The sequence below is a fragment of the Cetorhinus maximus genome, chromosome 8 (genome assembly GCF_964194155.1).
Source record: "Cetorhinus maximus chromosome 8, sCetMax3.hap1.1, whole genome shotgun sequence".
Classification (NCBI taxonomy): Eukaryota; Metazoa; Chordata; class Chondrichthyes; order Lamniformes; family Cetorhinidae; genus Cetorhinus; species Cetorhinus maximus.
This window is the reverse complement of record NC_135886.1, coordinates 123185156-123205530: the sequence shown is the minus strand read 5'-3', so window position 1 is coordinate 123205530 and position 20375 is coordinate 123185156. Positions and strand designations below refer to the sequence as shown.

At 39.9% G+C, this 20375-nt stretch overlaps 1 protein-coding gene across 9 annotated transcripts in view; it reads right to left on the bottom strand.

The window, feature by feature from the left end:
* Window positions 1-20375, bottom strand: part of atrx (ATRX chromatin remodeler) — a 172425-nt gene that overhangs the window by 82357 nt on the left and 69693 nt on the right. For 6 of the 9 annotated variants that reach the window (XM_078547550.1, XM_078547540.1, XM_078547543.1 and 3 more), the window contains 6 exons: window positions 19506-19602; window positions 17485-17688; window positions 14438-14582; window positions 7528-7637; window positions 5510-5656; window positions 1102-1279 (listed from right to left, as the gene is read on the bottom strand). In XM_078547550.1, coding sequence (XP_078403676.1) covers window positions 1102-1279; window positions 5510-5656; window positions 7528-7637; window positions 14438-14582; window positions 17485-17688; window positions 19506-19602 — 881 coding nt within the window. The remainder of the gene's footprint in view (window positions 1-1101; window positions 1280-5509; window positions 5657-7527; window positions 7638-14437; window positions 14583-17484; window positions 17689-19505; window positions 19603-20375) is intronic. The other 3 variants (XM_078547541.1, XM_078547547.1, XM_078547546.1) reach the window with 1 other exon arrangement.

Below are 20375 nucleotides of genomic sequence, written 5' to 3'. Positions count from 1 at the left end.
TGCAGAATTAGAACTTAGAGTATTTGATGGTTTATAGAATTAAATTTAGGTTAAATATTCTTTTCAGTTCCATGTGGAACAAGATGTTAATAACCATCTCGGAAAACTATTAGTTCATGAAACATACAAGAGTATAAAGTCTTTGAAACTTGTTGGAATGAACACTTGATTTTGGGTGATTAAATGGTTGATGCCAGTAAGCTACTGTGGGGACACCAAATCATTGTAATCACTGCTTCAAAAAATTGTCTAGAGAATTGAAACTTGTTTTGGTTGCAACTTTCATGCAAACATTGAGAATTGGGTTATAACAATCAAAAATGACAGGAAAGCTTTCCTGAACTCCAAGGAGTGTAGCTGCAAATGTCAGGAGTTACAAATACTCCTCACAACTGTTGAATAATGGGCATCATTTAATCAAACATTTAGTTAAATTAGCCAGGCCAAGAGTAAGTTTGTATCAATATACAAGTAGCACTTATGGTTCCAAAAACAGTCTTTGGATTTCTTCTATGGAACTCTTGACCTCAAAAGGGACAACTCTGGAGATGCACTTAGCAAGAGTTGCATGAGTCAAAAGAGTGAGAGGAAACGACAAAATGGAAAGCCAGCCAAACAACACTTCTGTACATCCCACTGTAGGAGTCAAAAAAATTTTTTTTCCTTCTCCGGAGATCTACTTTTCGATTTTCAAGGGCTCCCTTTTACCATTCTCACCAAGTGCTTTATTAGATGATTTTTTTTAGGGTTTTTTTAGATTGATATGGCAGCACAAATACCAACTATTTATGTATATGTAGAGTTATAATATAAAACTTGAAACCTGTGTGTTTTTTGTTAATTATCAATCTCCCATTCTGTTTCCAAAATTAAAATTCTAACTACTTGGCACAAGGTAACTTATTGGGAGTGAATATATCTTTCATAACTTTGATAATCTTAAGAATATCAAATGCTACTTGTGATTTCTAAGCGCTAACTTTCCATAGCAATTCTAAACAGTTTTATACATTGATGATATCCATAATGTTGAAGAAAACATTGCGATAAATTTGCAGTTTTCCAAAGAGCACTGAATCCATAAAAAATGAAACATCTCACCAGGATCTACTAAAGTCTTCTGGAATATTTCTTTCAGCTTCCTGCTTTTCACATTCCTGCCTTGTGCAAGATTACGGTACATTTCATAACCTAGGATCATGACACCCCCATCTTCCATCCATCTTTCAAGCATGTAGGACCGTTCCTGAGGACGTTTAACTGTTGCTAATTCATTTACCTTTAGAACAGAAAAGAACACTCACTGAACTATATTTGAATATCAATCACTATGCAAAGCATTGAATAGTTTAAACTAATGAGGGCTATAAAACAAATATTCAAACATTTTCCAACAGGAAAGTAAAAATTCCTAAAGGGTGTTTTTATAAGTGATCTACCCAGGAATATAAACACAACTTTGATTGCAGCATTATATAATGACAAGCTATCATGTTAACAATCTGCTCACAATGAGCCTTGAATTTCCGTTTCTAAAATCAGTGCTAGTGTCACCCTTGGTCAACTACTATACATTTGTTTGCTCTGTATTGACAGAAAGACTGCCTGATTCAGGAATTGATGTACAACAATTGATATTGACAAATTGTTCAGGGCATTTCCTATGCTCACAAGTAGGGAGCATCATGACAATATTAATTTTTGCACACTTTTAGCCAAATCAGATGGAAATGCTTGTGCAGAGGCTTTTTATCCACTAAACTTTGTAAAAATTGTTCCAACTTATTGGCTAGAACACGGTAAACAGTGTTATTCTAACAACTACACTAATAACCTTTCGAAGTTCAAATTTCAACAGTAATCAAAAATAGTGAAATCCAAGGCTACACTACTTTCGTGAACAGAAACAAGTACTATCATGAAAACAAATAGATAGAAATCTGAAGAAGAGTCATACGGACTCGAAACATTATCTCTGTCTCTCTCTCTCTCTCTCCATAGATGTTCCAGACCTGAGTTTTTCCAGCATTTTTTGTTTTCATTTCAGATTTCCAGCATCCGCAGTATTTTGCCTTTAGATAGAGTCTGTGTTGAAGCTGTATGTAGATGTTGCACAGTATTCAATAATAGAAGACTGGGACAATGTAATGTTTATGAAAGAATGCTACAAGAAACCAATGGCAATATTAAATTGCCATTGTTCCTCATATTCGCAATTACATTTAAATTGTGGAACTTATGAAATTGTCTCTAATGCCCTTTTTTAAAAATGTGCATGTCTTCAATCTGTAAGAAATAAAAACAAACACACCCCACCCCCAAGCCTGACCCACCACTCATTAAGATCATGGCAGATCTGATTGTGGCTTCAACTACACTTTCCTGCTTGCCCCAATAACCCTGGACTCTCTTTTCCATCAAAGATTTGTCTAACTCAGTCTTGAATATATTCAATGGCCCACCCTCCACTGCTCCCTGGGGAAAAGCATTCTAAATACTAACAATCCTCAGAAGCAATTCCTCCTCATTTCTATCTTAAATGGGAGGCCCCTCATTTTTAAACTGCTCCTCTCATTCCAGATTCCCCTGCAAGGGAAAAATCCTCTCAGCATCTACCCTATCAAGCCCCTCAGAATCTTACCTTTTCATAAGATCACCTCTCATTGTCCTAAACTCCAATGAATATAGGCAGAACCGGTTCAAACTTTCCTCATCCCAAGAATCAGCCTAATGAACCTTCTCTGAACTGCCTATTTAAGTATTTCCTTCCTTAAATAAGGAGACCAAACTGTCTACAATATTCTAGGTATGATCTCATCAATGCCATGTACAATCGTAGCAAGACTTTTATAATCCATCCACCTTACAACAAAGGCCAACATTTCATTTTCCTTCCTAATTACTTGACGAACCTGCAAGCTGATTTTTCATGCACAAAGACATCCAGATCCCTCTGTACTGCAGTATTCTGCAGTCTCTCCATTCAAATATTCTGCATTTCTATTTTAACTGCCAAAATGAACCTCACATTTTCCCACATTATACTTCATTTGCCAAATTTTTCACCATATCTATACCCCTTTGCAGACTTTGTATCCTCCTCAATTTGCTTTCCTACCTATCCTCGTATCACCACCAAATTTGGCTACAATACAGTCAGTTCCTTCTTTCAAGTCATTAGTATAGATTGTTAATAGTCGAGGCCCCAGCACTGATCCCTATGGCACTCCAATAGTTATAGCTTGCCATCCTGAAAATGACCCATTTATCCTGTTAGTTAACCTATCCTCTATCCGTACTAATATATCACCCCCAACATCGTAAGCTCTTATCTTGTGTAGTAACCTTTTATGTGGCACCTTATTGAATGTCTTTTAGAAATCCAAATACACATCTACTGGTTCCTCTTTATCCACCCTGTTATATCCCCAAAGAACTCAAATTTGTCAAGCATAATTTCCCTTTCATAAAACCATGTTGACTCTGCTTGATTGTATTATGATTTTCTAAATGTCCTGCTACGACCTCCTTAATAGATTCATGCAGTTTCCCAATGACAGATGTTAGGCTGACTGGTCCACAGTTTTCTGCTTTTTGTCTCCCTCTTTTCTTTAAGGCATTACATTTGCGATTTTCCAACCTGCTGGGACCTTTCCAGAATCTAGGGAATTTGGAATGCATCCACTATATCTGCAGGCAGTTCTTTTAAGAACTTAGGGTGCAGGCCACTAGGTCCAAGGGACTTGTCAGCTTCAAGTCCCATTAGTATTCCCATGACTTTTTCTCTAGTGATTGTTTTAAGTTCCTCCCTCCCTTTTGTCTCTTGATTTTCTACTTTTTTGTCTTCTACTGTGAAGACGGAAACAAAATAATTGTTCAAAGTCTCTGCCATTTCCTTGTTTTCCATTATTAATTCCCAATCTCACCCTCTGCAACAGTGACTTGATTTGTAGATTTCTGTCTATTACCTAGGAGAATCAGATGTATACTATAAACATTTGTTATTTGTTCAATGAGACAGAAAGCAATTCAACAAGTCGCCTGATTACCCTAACAGAATTTCCCTAGAGCATAGTTAACCAGTAGAGATACAAGGAGAAATCTCAACTCATCGGTTAGAATGTGGAACTCGCTACCAAAGGAAGTGATTGAGGTAAATACTCAGAGGCTTTCAAAGTGCACGAGAGAAAGGGAATAGAAAGGTACACTGAATGGCTGAAACAGGCACAATGTGTGTACATGTTCTTTGCAGACAAAAAGAACATGCGCACACATTGCATTTGTTTCAGCTAAATAGAATAAGTGAAAGTCATTCACTGGTTCATTCTTCAAGGGCTTTGGCCAAAGTTAAGTTGCCTGGTTTAAAATTTTCAAACAATGCTTGGCAGTTAACTGTCAGTCATCATCAATTGGTGCATTTCCCATGGCAACACCTCCAGAGTCCAGTAAGCTTGGCAGAGTGAGTAAAGTGGTGGACAATTAATTGGAGGAAAGGAAGCTGGAAAGAGAAGAAAAGACAACAACCAAAAATTTGGTTGAGAGTTCGTTTTCCCTAATAATCCAATTGATTCACACCAGTAACGAACTTTACAGGCTCCTTACAATTGCAAATTTTTGAAATACCTATTTTAGATTTGTACTAAACAGAAGTAATCAACATTTAATTCATATTGACTCAGAATTCTCTCACTTTGCATCATGCTCACTCACTCACTTTTGCAGAACCACTTCATTCAATTCAGGGTCAGAGCCTATCCTGACAGGCAATGGGTGCTAGGCTGGGTACACCCAGGACAGGGCACCAGTCCATCACAGGGCATACACACACACTCTTAAGGGGCTATTTACCATAGCCAATCCACCTAACCATGTCTTTGGATGGTGGGAGGAAACTGGAGCAACCAGGGGAAACTCCATTCACAGACACCCAAGGTCAGGATCGAACCCAGGTCCCTGGAGCTGTGATGCAGCAGCGCTAACCACTGCTTCGCATCATGCTGATTTCAAAAATTTTATCCAGGTTTTCAAATTAGTATAGCCTCACCTTATCCTAATTTAGTAACCTCCGACTCTAACACTGGAATTCTCACTTCTCCCTCCACTACTTCAGCAGCTGGTAGCCATCAAATTTCTACTCAGTTCTCAAATTTTTCAGCCTCGTTTTTTGGCTTTCAAAAAACCTACTCGACAGCCTCTGTACCTTTGGTTCTTAAATGTGGTCTCTCCATTTCCACTTTACCTGTCCTCCAACCTCTCCATGTTTGAACAGGCGCAAAGGATGGAATGGTATGCAGCTGTACATATGTTTGGTGACAAATCGGGGAGAAAAGATTGGGCATGTTTTGTGGCATGGTTGCATAGTTCACAGGAACCAAAGAGAATGAACTTAAATATTTAAGATTTAGCAGAACTTGCTAAACATTTTAATCTAACGTATTGATATTCAGTCTATAAACAACACAAAAGCAGCTCCAAGCTTTAAAAAAAATGGCAACAGGGTATATAATACCTCTAAACTTTCGTCATCATCAAGTCCTTCCTGCCATTTGGTAAATTCATTGATCCAATTAAGAACAGTGTTAAGTGGGCAAACGATTAAAGCAGTACTGAAGTTTAACTTCTCAGCCAATAGCATGGTGTGCAAGAAGGTCACGACCTGCAACCAAAACATGAAAAATTATACCTTCGAAGTTAATTTTTAAAAAAAATCTGTTTTCCTTTTCCAGCACTTAGTCTAAATGCACAAAACGGTAAAGCAGAACATAAGATATATCACAGGCTCATGTTCACTATCCAAACAGATAATGACCTTAAATTATTTTTACATTAGGTGTGCAGAACAGTTATTTTTGAAGTTATTGGTATGAGCTTCCTGGTAAAATAAGACAGTAAAAGTTTATAAAAGCAGCAAAAAGGAGGAGCTTAAAAAACCCACAAATAATGTAAAAACGTTGAGGTGACTCTGGGCTCGGTCACATTAAATTTCCAGTAAAGCCCATCTCAAAAAATATAATGAAATTATGTTATGAAACTGGGGCTCTCAGTGGAATACATATTGAAGTACAAATCTGCACTTAACGTTGAACTTTTAATTAGGAGTTCGAATAAGACTCATTACTAAATACCTTATTCCGATGCCACAGGAAATCGAGGACTCAAATACTAAAATAAAATTGTTAAAAATGGTAGCCCCACTCAAGTACAAATTAGTTCAATGAACAATTCAATTAAATGCATTCTTCTGTAGAATTCAAAGTCCTTTGTTATTCACTCAATGCTATACGTACATGTCACTAATGTGCACAAATTTTTCAGTTTTGGTTGGAATGAACAGATATGTGCCACATCCTTTACAGGCAAAAAAAAAATGTTTTTCCACACTTTCAATGCAAAGTGATCACAATTAATTGCTTCCTATGTGCCTAGTCTTGTTGTTGGGAAGCCTGGGTGACAGCGCATGGCAAAATGTAATGCAATGTTTCTGGATAATTGCTTGTGAAGTGGGTGCTGACACCAGCATCCTGGTTTAAAAGTAGACCAGGTTACATTTCAGGTCGTAGGAATCAGCAAAAAAGTTCTTTCCTGTAAACTGCAATTGATTGAACTGTTCAACTCTAACTTTATATCTCAAATTATTTCTCTTATGAGCATTTTACATCATTTTCCTCCTCCCAACCCAGCCCCCACTTTCCACAGCAAAGAGCTAACCTTATTCACAACAGATGATCGGTTCCACATAATTAGTGCTGTTCTCTCCCCCTTCATCTGTTGCTTCAGTACAGCACTTCTGTCAGGAGGCAGAGAGAAAACCACCTTTTCAATAGTGAACTGAGGGTTGTTCTGAATAAACTTGGCTGATTTGCCACAAACCAACAATTTCTTGCCTGTATTTTTTTTTTAGGAAGAGATAATTAATGTGGTGTTTCAACCTAGTCTCTGCTGCTCTACTAAGGAGTCTTTCTTGCTGCCCCTTCACTGTTCCTCGAGTGATTCTCTACATGGGCAAAAAGATAGCTCTCTAGTGTCCTTGGTATAAAAAACAATAAGGAATTTTGACTCATCTGAAATCTACGTTCACCATTCTACACTTGCTTACACTGTATGCAATAACAAATTACTTGCTTTCATACTTATCACGATTATAAACATCTATCCATTGAAGTAGCACATACTGATCTCAATATCAGACTGAATGAATTAACAACCTGGTTTAGTGCACATTTCCAGCATGACAAAATGATGTGCATTAAGTAGGGTTTAACTGAAGTCTCGTTTTGCTTAGTTACAATATAACATTCATCTGTAGGAATGCTATAACAGAAAAATGTAATGTAAAAATCATATTGGAAAACCTTTAATATAATCTTGGATCCAGAGCCTAATTAGAAACCTTAATTGTATTAGTAAGTCATTCATATGAATTTTGTACTTGAAGCAGGAATTGGAAAGAAAGTGCTTTTGAAAATTTGCAAATTAATATATCAGTACATGGCCATCTTCTAAGCCTTTTTCAGGGCAGACACTCACCTGTAGTGTCTTTCCAAGTCCCATACAGTGTGCCAAAATGCACCCAGAGCCGTTTTCCTTCATGGCTTTGTTCACTGATTCACAGCAACAATCCCACATGAATTGTACACCTGCACAAATAAACAATTATTTTTAATTCAGAAAAATCTATATAAAACTTGAAATGAAAAAGGCAAAAGTTGTATATTTTCCAAAATAAAAATATATATTTTGTTAGATTACTAAAACAATTATATCTGCAATTCTTATTTTGATGGAATAAGCTTGAGGTCCAACACTAAATAGAGGGGGATGGTGGTATAGTGGTAATATCACTGGACTAGCAATCCAGAAGCCCAGGCTAATGTTCTGGGGTCATGGGTTTAAATCCCACCGTGGCAGCTGGTGGAATTTGAATTCAATTCACACACAAAAAAAAAAATCTGGAATTGAAAGTGTCTCTCACTAATGGTGACTATGAAGCTATCAAAGATCGTCTAGTTAAGGATCTGCCATCCTTACCTGGGCTGGCCTACATATGACCCACAGCAATGTGGCTGACTTTTAACTGCCCTATGAAATGGCCTAGCAAGCCGCTCAGTTCAAGGGCAATTAGTGATGGGTAACAAATGCTGCCCTTGCCAGCAACATCCACATCCCGTGAAAGAATAAAAATTAATAAAGTTTAGTTATTAAAACTTACAGCTTTGTTGGAATGTCTCACTGCTCGATATACTTATTTTTAAAAATTAGTCTTTTTGACCACACATTGTAAAAATTCCATCATGATATAAAAATGCAGTTAAAATGTATAAGTGTACTCTCTTTTACACTACATTGCCTCTTGCTTGTTGGAAGATGCTGTACACATTTATGGTCTTGGATGTTGAACAAGGAGGACAGGTCTCCGTTTTCACAGTGCTCTTGCACACAAAGCACACCAACATTTCAGTGGGGCATTGCAACACCTTTCACTTATGCACTCCCACCATTGATTCCCTTTGCAAAGTCCTGGAAGAAGTGCTGCGCTCATAAGGGTAGTATCCAATGTGTCCTGTTGTGCATTTGCAACAGAGAAGATCGCAACAGACAGGAGCAGAGCATCTCTCTAAACTCACAACACAAGGATTCTTTCTGATTTTGTCCCAACAAAAAAGTCACAGGAGGCATCAAGTTTGCAAGTGTGCCACCATCAGCCAACAACATAGAACCATAGAAAAGATACAGCACAGAAGGAGGCCATTCGGCCCATCTTGTCCATGCCAGCCCGAGGACTCCCAGGTGCCCTTTCTAATCCCACCTTCCTGCACCCGGCCCATAGCCCTACAGCTTACAGCACTTTAGGTGCAGATCCAGGTACGTTTTAGAAGAGTTTAAAGTTTCTGCCTCTACCACCAACTTGGGCAGTGAATTCCAGACACCCACTACCCTCTGCGTAAAAAAGTTCTTCCTTGTGTCTCCCCTACACCTTCTGCCACTTATCTTGAATCTATGTCCCCTGGTTCTAGAATTCTCCACCAAGGGAAACAATTTTATCCTGTCCACTCTATCTATTCCCCTCATAATTTTGTACACCTCAATCAAGTCACCTCTCAGCCTTCTTTGTTCTAAGGAAAATAACCCCAACCTATCCAATCTTTCCTCGTAGCTCTTTTCTAACCCTGGCAACATCCTTGTAAACCTCCTCCACACTCTCTCCAGACTATTACGTGCTTCCTGTAATGTGGTGACCAGAACTGCACACAATACTCCAGTTGTGGCCTCACCAGTGTTTTATACAATTCCAACATTATATCCTTACTTGCATATTCTATACCTCTGCCAATGAAGGAGAGCATTCCATACGCCTTCTTTACAACCCTTTCTACTTGAACTGCTGCCTTCAGGGACCTGTGTACTTGTACGCCAAGATCTCTCACTTCAGCTACCCCTCTTAGTATATTCCCATTTATTGTGTACTCCCTGTAACTGTTTGACCTCCCTAAATGTATGGCCTCACACTTCTCTATCTTAAAATCCATCTGCCACTTTACCGCCCACTCCACCAACCCATCTATATCGTTTTGAAGATTATGGCTATCCTCTACTCGGCCAATCTTTGTGTCATCTGCAAATTTCCCAATCGTGCCCCCCACGTTCACGTCCAAATCGTTAATATATAACACAAACAGTAAGGGTCCCAACACCGAGCCCTGTGGAACACCATTTGAGACAACTTTCCATTTGCAAGGGCATCCATCGACTATTACCCTTTGTTTCCTGTTACAAAGCCAACCTTTTATCCAGTTTTGTCTATGACATCTTTTGGCTACCTCCACCTATCACTGGCCCTCTATCCAGCTCTACCTGTCCCACCCCCCCTTAAACCAGCTTATATTTCACCTCTTTTCTATTTTTCCTTAGTTCTGTTGAAGAGTCATACGGACTCGAAACATTAACTGTGTTCCTCTCCGCAGACGCTGTCAGACCTGCTGAGTTTTTCCAGGTATTTTTATTTTTGTTTTGGATTTCCAGCATCTGCAGTTTTTTGCTTTTATCTTTTATCCAGTTTGCCACATTACCCTAAAATCCATGTACACAACATTCACTGCACTAGCTTCATCAACCCTTCTTGTCACTTCCTCAAAGAATTCAATCAAATTTGTGAGGCAAGACCTTCCTTTAACAAATCTATGCTGACCATCTCTGACTAGTCCATGCCTTTCCACATGACAGTTAATATTATCTCTCAGGATTGATTCTACTAATTTGCTCACCACTGATGTAAGACTAACTGGCCTATAATTGTTTGGCATTTCCTTTGATCCCTTTTTAAACAACGGAACTATGTTTGCATTTCTCCAGTCCTCCGGTATCTCCCCTGTATCTAGCGAAGATTGGAAAATCATCCTCAGAGCATCTGCTATCTCCTCCCTGACTTCCTTCAGCAGCCTCGGAAACAATCCATCTGGCCCTAGGGACTTATCAACTTTCAAGGATTTCAACCCTTCGAGTTCCTCTTCCTCTCTCTTTATGACTATCCCATCCAATATCTCAGTGTTCCTCGTGGACTACTATATCTACATCCTCCCTTTCCTTTGTAAACACGGAGACAAAATATTAATTCAAAACCCTTCCCACAGCCTCTGCATCTACACACAAGTTTCCATCTTCATCTCTGATCGGTCCCATTTTTTCCCTTAACTAACCTTTTAACATTAATGTATTGATAAAACATCTTTGGGTTATCTTTAACTTTACTTGCTAATCTTTTTTCATGCCCTCTCTTTGAATTTATTTCCTTTTTTACTTCGTCCCTGCACTTCCTATATTCGTCTAGGCTGTCTGCAGTGCTTAGTTCTTTGTGCCTATCGTACGCTTTCTTTTTCTATTTGATTTTCCCCTGTACCCCTAGACAACCAGGGAGGTCTAGATTTGGCAGTACCACTCTTATTTTTTAGGGGACATATCTACTTTGTACAATTAGGATCTCGCATTTTAGTGCTTCCCACTGGTTTTCCACTGTTTTATCTTCCAACAGTGCTGTCCAGTCCACCTCAGCCAAGTCCCTTCTCATTTCTGTAAAATTTGCCTTCTCCCAGTTCAAGACTTTTACTCCTGCCTTATATCTGTCCTTTTCCATGGTAATATTAAATCTAACTGAATTGTGATGACTGTGCCCAATATGGTCGCCAACTGTCACTTCACCCACTTGCCCTTCTTTGTTCCCAAAGACTAGGTCTAGAATTGCATCTCCTCTCATAGGGTTTGTCACTAATTGGTTGAAAATTATTTCCTGGACACAATGCATGAATTTTTCTCCCTCAGTGCCCCTTATATTGTTTGAATCTCAGTTGATGAGGGGAGGGTGGGTGAGTTGGGGGGGTTCCCTCTACAGACAGGAGAAACTAGCAAGTTCAACAAGCAAGCTCATGCATCGTTCCTAATGCAGGGGTATGCAATGTGTCTTTCTGTAGCCATGAGTTGACACATGAAGCATTTGCTTCATCTTTAGTATTTATCACAGGCAGTTGCCCAAGAACATGGGGACACAGGTTCAAATCCCACCATGGCAGCTGGTGGAATGTGAATTGTTGATAAATCTGAAAATGCAAGCTAGTCTCAGTGATGGTGACTATGAAATTATCATCGATTGTTATAAAAACCCATCTGGTTCACCAGTGTCCTGTGGGGAAGGAAATCTGCCATCATTAGCCAATCTGGCCTACCTGCGACTCCAGACCCACAGCAATGTGGTTGATTCTTAAATGCCCTCTGAAATGACCTAGCAAGGTCAGTCCAAGGGCTATTAGGGATGGGCAACAAATGCTGGCCTTGCTAGTGATGCTCACATCTCATGAAAGAATAAAGAATTAAGACATTATTGTTGAGTACCTTTTGACGGCATCTTCACAGCCATTGGTCAAAAACAAAGAGGAACCATTTTTGGAACCCTGTGGTCTCTCAAACATTAACACAAAATTGCCAAGATGGCTCATGCACTCAGTTGCAAAAATCAACCACCATCAGATCGGAAAGACTAGGAAATCGTTTGGAAAGAACAGTGACAGTAGGCTTCACCACATTCAACAGATCTTGGACTCCTCTCATGCACACAAGCCTCCAGCAGTGGTGCCTAGCTCTATTTGTGTGGCTGCAGAGTAGTCCAATTAGATGGTTTTGTCTCAAAGTGGCCACCATCCTCAAAAGCCTGAGCAGTGCTTACAGACCAAGCAAGCACTAACAACTCTCAACACACATGATCCAAATTTTGCAGCACCAACTGGGTCCAGGGCGCCTGCACTCAAACAGTCATAATTATCTCAGAAATTATCCTCGGGACCATATCATTTGACTTCATTATGCAAATAAATGAAACTCTATTTCCCTCTTTGAATGGTCTTGCAATACTGCTCCAGGGAAAGAAAAAGACTAGGTGCAGAGAAGATTGGACAACTTGACAGAATATGTATAGAGAATGCGTTGGCGTTGAAGATTCTACTGTGGGGATATCATAGGTTTAAGTAAAAATGCTAGACAGGAGAAGGTGTTGCTTACTGGAGTTAGCTTCACACCAATCTCGTCTCCGAATCATAACCTCCACCTTTTGCTTCCCTGTCTTCATGTGGGCTTGTTACCCATACCATACATGGCTTGTACAGTAGCAACCTGCCCAATGGATATAAGCAAATAAATCTTTACTTATGTGTATAACAGGAAACAGAGCAGGGATAAATGGGGTCATTTTCAAGCTGTACTACTGGAGTGCCACAGGGTCAGTGCTGGGGCCTCAACTATTTACAATATATATCAATGACTTGGATGAAGGGACCAAATGTATGGTTGTTATTTAATGATGACACAAAGATAGGTAGGAGAATAAGTTGTGAAGAGGAATTAAGGAGTCTGCAAAAGGATATTGATAGGTTAATTGAATGGGCAAAAATTTGGCAGATGGAATATAATGTAGGAAAATGTGAACTTGTCCATTTTGGCAGGAAGAATAGAAAAGCATTTAAATGGAGAGAGATTGCAAAACTCAAAAGGTAAAGGGATCTGGATGACATGGTACATGAATCACTAAAAGTTTGTATGCAGGTACAGCAAGTGATGAGGAAGGCAAATGGAATGTTGGCATTTATTGCAAGGGAAATGGAACATTAAAGTAGGGAAGTTTTATTGCAGCTGTACAGGGATTTGGTGGGACCACATCTGGAGTACTGTACGTTGTTTTGGTCTCCTTACTTGAAAAAGGATATAAGTGCATTAGCAGTTCAGAGAAGGTTCACTTGACTCATTCCTGCCTTGAAGGGCTCATCTTATGAAGAAAGGTTGAACATGCTGGGCCTATACCAATTGGAGTTTAGAAGAATGAGAGGTGACTTTATTGAAACATTAGATCCCGAGGGGACTTAATAGGGTGGATACCAGAAAGATGTTTCCACTTGTAGGAGGCACTAGAACTTGGGAACAGAGTTCAAAAATAAGGTCTCCCTTTGAAATGAGATATGGAGAATTTTTTTCTCTCAGGGTTGTTAGTCTGTGGAATTCTCTTCCCCAGAAAGCAGTAGAGGCTGCATCATTGAATTCATTCAAGGCAGAGTTGGATAGATTTTTCATAGACAAAGGAGTCAAGAGTTATGAGGGGCAGACAAGAAAGTGAAGCTAAGACTACAACCAGATCAGCCATGACGTTATTAAATGGTGGAGCAGGCTCAAAGGGCAGAATGGCTTACTCCTGCTCCCAAGTCCAATGCTCCCAAGTTCCTTACCCTAATCGTGTACTCCACAACAATTCAGTTGGTGCAATGGCCTTCTTTATACCTGCACTGTGTGGAGATTGTTAACTGGGATAACGAACCACAGGTGCAAAAAAAGGGAGGACTGACCCCCAAGAGCCAGCTATTTACTCTGTCAGCACCAAACTGTGCAGGCATGAACTGTTGCAGAATAGAAGGATTACAGGTGCACTCTGGACAATGGACATCAAGGTGCAACTCAATATTTGTCAGAAACTGCATGCACATTAATGGATGGGATCCTTGCCTGTTCATATATGCAGAGAGCATCAGAAGCAGTTCTAATGGCCACATGGGGAACTCGGTGTGCGGTAAGAATTGTGCACCTTCTCCATGTGATGAGCATTTTTCTCTGCACAACAGATAAGGGTGTTCCCCATCCTCATCACTTTCTGGAAAATATGGCTGTTATTTGTTCTGTGCTATAATGAATTTCATTCTGCCTGACCCCTGTTGTAACCTGGAAGGATCCTGTACCATAGAAAAGTAACTCCATGATGACTTTGACAGCAATAGCAAGAGCTGGCCCTGTCTTTAAAGGTCATCTGTAACATCAGCTAATAAAATTAGGTCTTAGATCTGTAAACAATGCACAAACGATAAACTGAGACATTACTAAGTATGCTGGACAACTTTTAAATACTTTTACTCACCGTCTACTTGATGAGGTTTCAGTTTCCTCACCAAATTTCTATGGACCTGGACGATGGTTTCGTTAGTTTCCTTATCTTCATCAAGGACCAGTTTAGTGGTTATCGGACATTGCATTGGGGAGATCCCTTCCGACACTTGCACCTGCTGTAAATTTTAAATGAAATTTGGACAACTCTCAATTTTGGAGAATACATACTGATGATTTTTGTAAGTTTTTATGTCACTCAAAGTGGGGAGATACACTCAGAAATATACAAGTTAGGAATAGGTCAGTCGAGCCTACTCAGCCATTTGATTGATCCGATTGTGGCTTCAACTCCACTTTCCTGCCTATCGCCTGTAATGTTTGACAGCCTTCTAAGTCAAAAATCTAACACTGTCTTAAAAACATTCAATGATGCTGCCTCCACCACTCTCTGGGGAAAAGAACTTCACAGGCTTATGACCCTCAGAAAAAAAATTCTCATGTCTTTAATGGGAGACCCCTTATTTTTAAACTGCGCCCTCACTTTCTAGTCTCTCCCAAAAGGGGAAACATCCTCTCAGCAGCCGCCCTGTCAAGTCCCCTCAGGCTCTTATATACTTTAATAAGATCACTTCTCATTAATCTAAACTCCAATGGATACAGGCCCAACCTGTCCTCATAAGTTAACTCCTTCAACCCAGGAATCAGTCGAGTGAACCTTCTCTGAACTGCTTCTAATGCAATCATGTCCTTTAAGGAGAACAAACTGTACATAGCACTCCAGATGTGGTCACACCAATGCCTTGTACAACTGTAGTAAAACTTCCCGACTTTTACATTCCATTCCTCTTGCAATAAATAACAAATTCCATTTACCCTCTTAATCACTTGCTGTATCTGCATACTAACTGAGATTCATGCAACAGGACACCCAGATTCCTCTGTATCGCCGAGTTTTACAATCTTTCCTCATTTAGATATGTTGCTTTTCTATTCTTCCTGTCATTGTGGACATGTTCACATTTCCCCACATTAAACTCCATCTGCCAATTTTTTCCCCCCAATTTACCTATCGATATCCTTTTGCAGACTCCTTTTATTTCCCCATCACAACTTACTCTCCCACCTATCTTGGTGCCATCAGCAAATTTAATAGCCATACATTCAGTCCCTTCATCCAAGTCATTGATATAGATTGCAAATAGTTGAAGACCCAGCATTGATCCTTGTGGCACTCCACTCGCTATATCTTGCCAACCCAAAAATTTATGCATACTCTGTTTCCTGTTAGCTGACCAATCCATTGTCCATGTTAATAGCCGTAACTTCCTCCGGGTGGCAATCAGTGTGGGATTGCCGCTCCAGGCCCAATTACTTACACTAAATTTTTTCTGTGCCTGTCCTGTCCGACCTTCCGACTCAGGCTGGGCGAGATCCAGGCAGGGCAGCTGTCCACGAAGCCCAGTGTTGCAGTCTTGTAGAATCAGCTTGAAGGAGGACACACCCCCTTTTTTAAAACAGCATTAACTTATCTGGTTCATATCAGCTAACGGTCTCATTGAAATTGACAGGCTAGGAAGGTGGTTAAGTGTCTAAGGTAAGTGGATAGGATTGCCTGGTGGGGGAGTCGAGATGGGTCAGAGGTGTCAGGCCTGCATGGGGGCGTGGAGTCCCATGTCAGTGGGGGGTGAAAAATACATTTTTTTTTAAATCGGGAAAACCAATGGAGGGGGGTGGTGGGGGACTCCTCTGGGGTTGGGGATCTGGGTCTTTACAATAGTTACCCAGAAGTTAAAAGATTTTAATTCTAACTTTTTCTGGGAAACTATTTGCGTAACACAGCTGAAACTATCCAGAGTTTGCAATTTAAAATCTGGGCAATTGTCGTGCAAACCCTTACCCGTGAAGTTCCGAGAGGGGTTCTCTAGCACATCTTCGCAGTACCCCTCAATCCGACACTGGGGGCCTCAGAAGTTATGACCCAATACGTTACCCCCTACACCATGGGCTCTTATTTTGTGTAGTAACCTTTGATACGGCACCTTGTCAAATGCCTTCTGGAAATCCAAGTACACCACATCTACAGGTTCCCCTTTACCCATGTCGCTTGTTACTTCCTCAAAGAATTTAAATAAATTAGTCAAACATAATTTCCCTTTCACAAAACTATGTTGACTCTGCCTGATTGCATTGAGATTTTCTAAGTGCCCTGCCTTAACCCCCTTTATAACAAGGTTCCAGCATTTTCCCCATGAGATGTTTTGCTAACTGACCTGTAGTTTCCTGCTTTCTGTCTCCCTCCTTTCTTGAATAGAGGAGTTACATTCACTATTTTCCAATCTGCATACACGTCAAGGAGATTATTTCAAGTTAGGCATGTCCAACAGTGTAATTTCCCATGAAGCAAAAGCCATTTTGTGCCAACAATTGGTAAATGTATTTGAAATTCACTTAATTATAATTTACCATATGCCTGAAAACAGATATTTGATCTTACTTCCATATAGTTTCTCCACTTAATTTAGTTGAAAAATCCAGAGCACAATATCTAGAGCCAATCTGCTACCTCACTACATGATATCTAGGGTTAGTGCTATTAAAGTAAAGATTGTACCACATTACCACTAGAATAAGAAATTACAATTTATATCAGTCATGAGTTGGTTGTACTTCACTTCCATTTGCTTCCTTCGTCCTCTTCCCCAATTTCCACCAAGAAAAAAACTGCTCGTTAACTGAATTTTGTTTAACAACCCACTAACTGTTATGATAGATCAAGCTAGATAAGTATTTACAATTACATATTTAATCCAATTCGCAAAAGATAATCTATTCCACTCACACCCAGTCTTAGCTAACTTGTGCTCCTTAGAGGGAGTATGCATCAGTCCTCTGCAAAAAGAATTTATGCTTAAATTATTTACTCTGACTATATGAAAAAAATTGAATGCTTTGAAATTTATAACCCAGGTAGTGAAAAAAAACAAGAATCGCAAAATCTTAATTGGCAAGCTATGTACAGGATTCCCTTCAATTCTACAAGGATCTATAAATTATGTCCATATAGAACAAAAACAATACCTCTCTCAACTTTTCCCTCTCTTTTTCTCTATCGGCAATGCGTTTTCTTCTATCTTCCTCTTCTTTCAAAGCATTTTGAGTTTCTGTACGTAAATTGCCATCTTTCAAAATCTTCCTAATCTTCTTCCGACCTTTTCCAGGGGATTTGGAATCATTGTCATTTTCATCACTATCACCATCGCCCTCATCTTCAGAATTGCTCTGCTTAAGAAAAAATTGATGTGATCTGGTTTGATTAATTTAAATTTATATACATTTAAAGAGAAAGCTATAATTCCAATATCTAGAACATCATTGGGTAACAGACTGAACAGAGGTGTTGTGCAAAGTGGTCACCCAATTTGCATCTGGCCTTCCCAATGTAGAGGGAGCCGCAACATTAGCAACAAATACTGTATATTAAATCAAAATTCCCATTAAATCGCTGTTTCACTTGGAAGAAACATTTGGGCCCTTGGTGAGAAGGGACGAGGTAAAGGGGTAGCATCTCCTGCACTTGCACGGGATGGGGAAGGAATATTGGGTGATTGAAGAGTGGACCAGATTATCATAGAGGGGAAGGTACCTTCAGAAAACTGAAAGGGAAGCAGGAGAAGATGTATTTGGTGGTGGCAGCATCATGCTAAACGTGGTCAAAAGGTTGAATATGAAAGCTGATGGGGTGGAAGGTAAGGGCAAAAAAAGGATCCTGGGCTTTATAAATGGAGACATAGAGCACAAAGGCAAACTAAGAGTGGAAATTGGAAGCAAAGTTTATTAAAATTTTCAGTTCAGGGCAAGAGCAGGAAATGGAACCAATGCAGCCATCAATGTACTGGAAAAGAGGGGTGAGGGAGGGGCAAGAGTGGGTCTGAAACAAAGAATGTTCCACGTCGAGAAAAAGGCAAGGGTATTAGGGATTCCCACAGCAACTTATTTTATTTGGAGGAAATGAGTGAACTGTGTCTCCTTTGACTTCATGCAAGAATAAGCTTAGCCAGACGGAGGAATATGGTGGTGGATGGAGACTGGGTGGACTTCTGTTCAAGAGCAAAGCAGAGGGGCTTTCAGGTTGTTTTGGTGGGGAATGGAAGTATAAAAGGATTGGTCATGCATAGCAGACAATTAGCACATCAAAGCTGTTGAAATCGCAAAGGACGGAGGAGTTGTGGACGTAGGTGTTAAGAGACTGGACCAGGGGAGGAAAAAATATTCACGATAAGAAGGAGTCAGTTCTGTGGGGCAACAGCAGGTTGAAATGATAGGTCTACTAGGGCAGCCTATGGGCCTTGGGAAGGAGACAGAAGCATGATGTGCCAGGTTAGAGGCCATAGAGGGAAAATCTCTAGAAGAGATGGGGTCATGTACAGTCTAGGAAATGATAGCTCGATGTTCAGTGGTTGGGTCATTGTCCAGAGGGAGTTAGGAAGAGGTCTCAAGGGTTGGTATTCGTCAGTTTGTGAACAATAGAGCATCCTTGCCGGCAGGTCCTGAGAGAATGGAGTTTAGCATTATTCCTGACAAGATTTCAGTCTGTTCAATTCAGGTCTACTCAATGTCGCAACTCTGTTCACACTTTTATGCCCCATGAATGGTTGTCAAGGTTAAGGTTTTTCTAACAGCCAACCACATTCAAAAAATAGGGCTCATTGTCAATGTTGCCTTTAAAATGTAGTTTTGTGGAGGCAGACGTTTTCCAGTATGCAGTCCCTATAAATTACTTTACACTGTATTTATCACATAACAAGGTCCAAGCAGTAACACTTAGGCTGCTATGTGAACACATACCCACTTAGATACCCACTTTGCTTCACCTGTAGATATGATTATCAATGTTCCCATTAAGCTATCAGTAACTCTTCAAAATGTGCACTAGTTCCTCTCCAAAGGATTGTACCAAGGAAACAATTAAACTTGCAACACATGTAATATATCATCATGGGAAACATGCAGGTTTTTTTTAAAACTCAAAGCCAAAAGTGCACTAGTCCAAAACAGCATGGAACAGGGTTATGTGGCACAATTAGTATCTCTGAAAATACCTTATCACTTGATGAGTTTTCCTGGACTTTAATTCGCCGTCTTTTCTTTTTCTGTAGGTAGCTACGTTGACTTTCCTCTGCCTCCTTCTTAGACGCTCTGCATACAAATGTAAAATTACATATTTATTTGTTTGAACCTCCAAACCTCCCTACCTTGGAAATACAATGGTAATTTCTGCTGCTACATGACAATCAAACTATAACTTTCTCTAGTGGAAAAGCTGTGCCAGAATTAGTTGGATCCATGGGAACAGGTAAAGGAAACAAGAGTTTGAGAAGCATGGAACAGGATCCCTCCCAGTCCTATGCAAGTACCATCTAGAGTACAGCACCTCAGGAAAGATCTATTGGCCTTGGAAGCAATACAGTGCAAATTCACTGGGAGCTACCAGGGGGTTAAATTATGAGGGCAGTTTCAAGAAAATTTAAGTATTCCCTTGAGTACAGAAGATTGAGGTGTGATCTGTTCAAGGTGTTTAAAATGGCAAGATTCAATAGGGTAGATGCAGAAAAAGACTTTCTTGGGATAATGGAATCAAGAAAAAGTGGATGCAATCTTCAAGTTAGAGCTAAGCCATTTTGGGAAGGAAACCAGGAAGCAGTATTTCCACAAGTAGTATAAATCTCTTTCCACTTCCTCCTCTCCTTACCCTACCAACACCGCAAAAGGCTGTGGATCCTGGGAAAATTGGAGTTTTTAAATAGAGAGATTGATATATTTTTGATAGGTAAGGTTAAAGAACGTGTAGTTAAGTTGGGTAAATGGAATGAAGTACAGATCCGCCAGGGTCTAAATGAATGGTAGGGGAGGGTCAAGGAGCTGAATGACTTCTGTTCTTGTATTGCTAGGAATGTGCTTTGGAGCTTAAA